Source organism: Melanotaenia boesemani, chromosome 9, assembly GCF_017639745.1.
Source record: "Melanotaenia boesemani isolate fMelBoe1 chromosome 9, fMelBoe1.pri, whole genome shotgun sequence".
In the NCBI taxonomy this organism is placed as follows: Eukaryota; Metazoa; Chordata; class Actinopteri; order Atheriniformes; family Melanotaeniidae; genus Melanotaenia; species Melanotaenia boesemani.
In genome coordinates this window covers 35,874,435-35,880,434 of record NC_055690.1, presented here as the reverse complement: position 1 = coordinate 35,880,434, position 6,000 = coordinate 35,874,435, and the positions used below count along the sequence as shown (strand labels likewise).

At 38.4% G+C, this 6,000-nt stretch overlaps 1 protein-coding gene across 2 annotated transcripts in view; it reads left to right on the top strand.

Moving 5' to 3' along the window:
* The window catches only part of LOC121646291 (interleukin-1 receptor accessory protein), a 49,344-nt gene that overhangs the window by 23,157 nt on the left and 20,187 nt on the right, over window positions 1–6,000 (top strand). For both annotated transcript variants that reach the window (XM_041995201.1, XM_041995200.1), the window contains exons 3-4: window positions 4,447–4,642; window positions 5,309–5,392. In XM_041995201.1, coding sequence (XP_041851135.1) covers window positions 4,447–4,642; window positions 5,309–5,392 — 280 coding nt within the window. The remainder of the gene's footprint in view (window positions 1–4,446; window positions 4,643–5,308; window positions 5,393–6,000) is intronic.

Here is a 6,000-nt window from a genome sequence, read left to right as displayed (position 1 = left end):
CAGCATTGTGGTACATTTTTTATCTTATTTGCCAGGGACAGAGCATAAAAAAACCAGAACACTGAAGAAATACACTGTTAAATATGCTGGATTTAGCCAAAGGGCTAATTTTCATCGGTTGTCCCTGATCTGATCTTAAAAACTAGACACCACAGAGACAAAACACTAAATCACATAAAAAAAACACTGCATTAAAAAAAATCTAAAAACTGATCAGAAGATGATAAATCAGACTTGATAGAATGATCAAAATCTACAGCCTTAAGACAGAGCTACCGAACCACAAAGCAAGACTATATAAAAATAAAGTTTTATATATATATATATATATATATATATATATATATATATATAACTTTATTTTTATAGACCAAGTTTAAAATTAAAAAAAATAATGGAGAAAGGAAAGAACAGTGCTTTTCACAATGAGTCATTACATTTCATCAGCAAAGATCTATTTAAGAACTCATTTAACGGAATAAAACACTTTTTCTAAAGTGGGGGTCGTATATTGTAATAAATAAAAACAGTGGGGTCTGAATTCCTCTCCTTTAGAAGGGGCCTTAAAAACTGCTGTTTTTAAGGCTGGAAACAGCCGTTCAGGTATGTTCAAATCAACATAAAAGACTGGATCTAATAACACTGGTGTTATTTCTGAAGTGATCTGTAAATTCCTCCCATGCAGCATCTGCAGCTGTCATGGAGGACTTCTTAAAATCGTTATTTATTAAAAGATCAGTGGTTTTAAAAAGGTTTTGTTATCTGTGACGAGGTTTGAGAAATGAATTCTTCTTGCCTGTTTGTTATTGTAGATTTTGGGTTCATGTAAAATTTCAGAACGAGATGTTAGTTTGGTTTTTTTCCATTTCCTCCCTGTAGCCTTTTAGTTTTCTCGTTTCTCCGCGGTGGGTTGTTTGCTTTTTACACTTTTTATTTTAAGTGGAGCTGCTGAGTCTGTAGTTGATTTAATCTGATCCACAATAAGATCACATGAAGCAGGTAAAACCTGAGCAGGACCGCTCCAGGAGTAATGGTTTCCTCACAGTTCTCACCGGCGCCTCCTGTTGGACTGGTGATGTCGAATAACACAGTAGTGGTCTGACACATTAAAAGGAATTTTATTAAATTCATTCATTTCTGTTTGGTGTTGCTGGATTCAGACTTGTGATCTGCTGCAGAGTTTGTTTTCCAGAAGTTTCCCAGCTGGACAGAAATAACTTTTGGGATCTTTCCATCCTGAAGGTCAGGGTCAGGAAACTTTCCACATCCAGTTTCAGTCTCTCTGCTCATAGTAACAGATTTAATCAGCATTTGAGGTTGTTTAATCTCAGATAGAGCCGGATGAGCTTTAATGGATCGGCCGCCCTCCGGGGGTTTAATCCCTTAATGAGATGGAAGTGTAGTAATGTGGTCCTTTTAATGAGTCCGGTTAATGACGACATCCTCTAAGCTCTGTTTGATTGTCACATAAAAACTCCACATCAGAGCCAGACGAGCATCCTGGACCCGGTCCAGAGAGGGAGGGAGGTGGGGGGTCATCGATGGAAGATCCTGAGGAAATCAGAGACGTTCAATATTTAAAGGTTTATGACACATTTTACAGCTAAAACTGAGTTGCATCTTCTTTAGAATGAGAAATCTCCTTGTGTGTGATCATCTTTTTGAAGTGATTACAGGAGCAGAGCTCACCTCTGCAGAGTTAAAAGCTCTTTAAACCATTTATCTCATCTGTGCCTCTAATTGTAAATCAGATTAACTGCTTTGTTACTGTAACCATGACGATGGAGGCTCTGGAATGCTGACACCATGTTTTTCTCCAGGTTTCTGTTTTTATCCTCTCATCTGAACGTCGGTTAAAACTCATCCTGACACCGTCTCTGTTTGTCGGGGCGTAAAACGCTGACGACACCAACAGATGCTGCTGCTCAGGAAAAGTATTTAATCCAATCACTGATTGGATTAAAAAATATAGATTTTTTTTTTCATACATCTCCTGCTTCCTGAATTATGATGTGGGTCATATCCGGGGTTAAAGATGGTCATAAAGGTTGGAAATATGAAACCAAAGCAAATGATTAAGGTGGAAGACAAACAAATCCAACACATCATGTTTTTTTGTGTTTGATTATCAGTCATGTTAAAGTTTTTCATGACAACATCTGCTAGATTTGTTCAGGAACCATCTAAAAGTGTTTTCTGTGACTCCATTTTTAAAAACTTTTCTCTCCTCCTCTCTCGCGTTTCTGATGTCAGACCCGTTGAAACATGGAGCTGTACTGGGGCCACATCCCCCCCTCCCACTACCCAAAATCATAATACAGCTGTTAGCGGCTGATGTTACAGCTGTTAGCGGCTAATGTTTCAGCTGTTAGCTTCTAATGTTTCAGCTGTTAGCAGCTAATGTTTCAGCTGTTAGCTTCTATGTTTCAGCTGTTAGTGGCTAATGTTTCAGCTGTTAGCTTCTAATGTTTCAGCTGTTAGCTTCTAATGTTTCAGCTGTTAGCTTCTGATGTTTCAGCTGTTAGTGGCTGATGTTATGTCTGTTTGCTTCTGATGTTTCAGCTGTTAGCAGTTGATATTAGATATGTTAGCGGCTGATGCTAGAGCTGTTAGTGGCAGATGTTTCAGCTGTTAGCCACTGATATTTCAGCTGTTAGCGGCTGATGTTATAGCTGTTAGCTTCTGATGTTTCAGCTGTTAGTGACTGATGTTATGTCTATTGGCAATCAATATCAGATCTGTTAGCGGCTGATGTTTCAGCTGTTAGCTTCTGATGTTTCAGCTGTTAGTGGCTAATGTTTGTTGGCTAATGTTAGTGGCTAATGTTTCAGCTGTTAGCTTCTAATGTTTCAGCTGTTAGCTTCTGATGTTTCAGCTGTTAGTGGCTGATGTTATGTCTGTTTGCTTCTGATGTTTCAGCTGTTAGCAGTTGATATTAGATATGTTAGCGGCTGATGCTAGAGCTGTTAGTGGCAGATGTTTCAGCTGTTAGCCACTGATATTTCAGCTGTTAGCGGCTGATGTTATAGCTGTTAGCTTCTGATGTTTCAGCTGTTAGTGACTGATATTTCCGCTGTTAGTGGCTGATGTTATAGCTGTTAGCTTCTGATGTACATCAGAAGCTAACAGCTGAAACGTTTCAGCTGTTAGTGGCTGATGTTATGTCTGTTTGCTTCTAATGTTTCAGCTGTTAGCAGTTGTTATGAGATATGTTAGCGGCTGATGCTAGAGCTGTTAGTGGCAGATATTTCAGCTGTTAGCGGCTGATGTTATAGCTGTTAGCTTCTGATGTTTCAGCTGTTAGTGGCTGATGTTATGTCTATTGGCAATCAATATCAGATCTGTTAGTGGCTGATGTTTCAGCTGTTAGCTTCTGATGTTTCAGCTGTTAGTGGCTGGTGTTATAGCTGTTAGCTTCTGATGTTTCAGCTGTTAGTGGCTGATGTTATGTCTATTGGCAATCAATATCAGATCTGTTAGCGGCTGATGTTTCAGCTGTTAGCTTCTGATGTTTCAGCTGTTAGTGGCTGATGTTATAGCTGTTAGCTTCTGATGTTTCAGCTGTTAGTGGCTGATGTTATGTCTATTGGCAATCAATATCAGATCTGTTAGCGGCTGATGTTTCAGCTGTTAGCTTCTGATGTTTCAGCTGTTAGTGGCTGATGTTATGTCTGTTTGCTTCTGATGTTTCAGCTGTTAGCAGTTGATATTAGATATGTTAGCGCTTGATACTAGAGCTGTTAGTGGCAGATGTTTCAGCTGTTAGCCACTGATATTTCAGCTGTTAGTGGCTGATGTTATAGCTGTTAGCTTCTGATGTTTCAGCTGTTAGTGGCTGATGTTATGTCTATTGGCAATCAATATCAGATCTGTTAGCGGCTGATGTTTCAGCTGTTAGCTTCTGATGTTTCAGCTGTTAGTGGCTGATGTTATGTCTGTTTGCTTCTGATGTTTCAGCTGTTAGCAGTTGATATTAGATATGTTAGCGCTTGATACTAGAGCTGTTAGTGGCAGATGTTTCAGCCGTTAGCCACTGATATTTCAGCTGTTAGCGGCTAATGACACAGCTGTTAGCTTCTGATATTTCAGCTGTTAGCGGCTGATGACACAGCTGTTAGCTTCTAATGTTTCAGCTGTTAGTGGCTGATGTTGCAGCTGTTAGCAGCAGGTGGTATAGTTGTTATCGACTGATGTTTCAGCTGTCAGAGGCTGGTGTTTCAGCTCTTAGCAGCTGATGACACAGCTGTTAGCTACTAATGTTTCAGCTGTTAGCGGCTGATGACACAGCTGTTAGCGGCTGATGGTACAGCTGTAAAATTCACATGACTTTTAACAAAATGAGGATAAGAAGGTTTAAAAATCCAACCTTAAAATATTTTTAACTGGCTGCTTCTGTGTGAAGAGAATGAAAGGTGTTGTAATGTTTCTTTAAATTCCTCCTCTCAGAGCCCATGTGTTACGACTGGGGAGAATCCAGCGAAGGTAATGTCTCGGTCCTGGATGGGGAGGCTGGTTGGCTGTCCTGCCCTCTTTTCTCTCATCCCTCCGTCTACAACTACACCTCCACCCAGAGCGCCGGACACAATCTGTTCTGGTACCGAATCCTGGAGGGCCAGGACCTGGAGCAGCCAATCACATACAGGTAACATCCGCTTGATTTACAAGTTCAGGAACGTCTTTTGATTTTCTTTTAATTTATATTGATTCTTATCTTTATTTTCATTTTATATTTATTTTGTTAATTTGATTTTTATATTTATGTTATTTTTATTTTTTATTAATTTTTACTTTCATTTTTATATTTATCATTGTTATATTATACTTAATTTATACTTTTATTTATCAGTTTTATCTTTTCTTCATTTAATTAGCTTTTTATTTTGACATTAATATTTATTTATCTTTTCATCCTTTTACACAATTTGACCCCAAAAAAATGGATAAATCTGAATTTTGAAGATAAATCGGGAATTTCTTCTCTGTTTTTCTAAATTTGTGATAGAATTTAAAGAAGACATTTAAAAACTAAACCTGAACCATTCAGCTAATGGTAGACAGATACGAAACAGATCTGGGAACAGTTAACATCCTTTTCTTTAATGATGACTAAATTTAGCTGAGTACCTGACAGGTCCACACTCTTGTCTTCCTCCTTGAGGTTAATTGGAGACACCTGATGTGTAACCTGATGATGAAGAGCGTTGTAATGAGAGGATGTGGGCTGTTTGGTAGCAGGAGGACGTTAGTCTGTCTGAATTAATCCGAGTGTGATTTACTGACGGGGTCTGATGTGGTTTCTGTTCTGCAGCTCGCGCCTCAGCAAAGAGCGAGAGAGGCTGTGGCTGCAGCCGGCGGCCGCCAGCGACGGAGGACTCTACATCTGCATGCTGCGGTAAGAACATCAGCTCATGTTCAAGGAGGAAATTATTGTCCAGAAAACCTGCAGGAAAACAGTCTAGTGGGAATTTTTCCCAGAAACCATCTGAGTCTGATCACAATCTTCTCTCTTGTGTTTACGACCTCAGACCAGGCAAGAAAATGGTTTTATGCCTTTATTAAATCAAATCTGTGGGTTTGTCCTGTTTGCTGTTAAATAAATTAAAACCTGCAAACAAATTAACATGAATGAAGCAACTTAAAGGTTCAAATGGAAAAAGAAAACCAGGAGCAAAATGATTCAAATGTGGAAAAACAAAACAAGCAAAATGTCCACAAATGTGCTTCTTTTTATTCTAAATACGACACAAACAGCTGGTCGGCGGACCAGTAGCATGACTCGTCACTTTCCTCTTTTTCTCTCTGAGAGGCATGAAGGAGCCAGAAAAATTACTTTAAAATAAAAGATAAAAACCTTTCCTACTTTTTCTATTTTATTTTATTTTATTTTATTTTATTTTATTTTATTTTTCATTTTATATTTTAAATCATAAAACATCATAAAACATATAAATACAAATACACAGTAAAATAAAGGAAATATAGAAAGTGGTAAAAGTATAA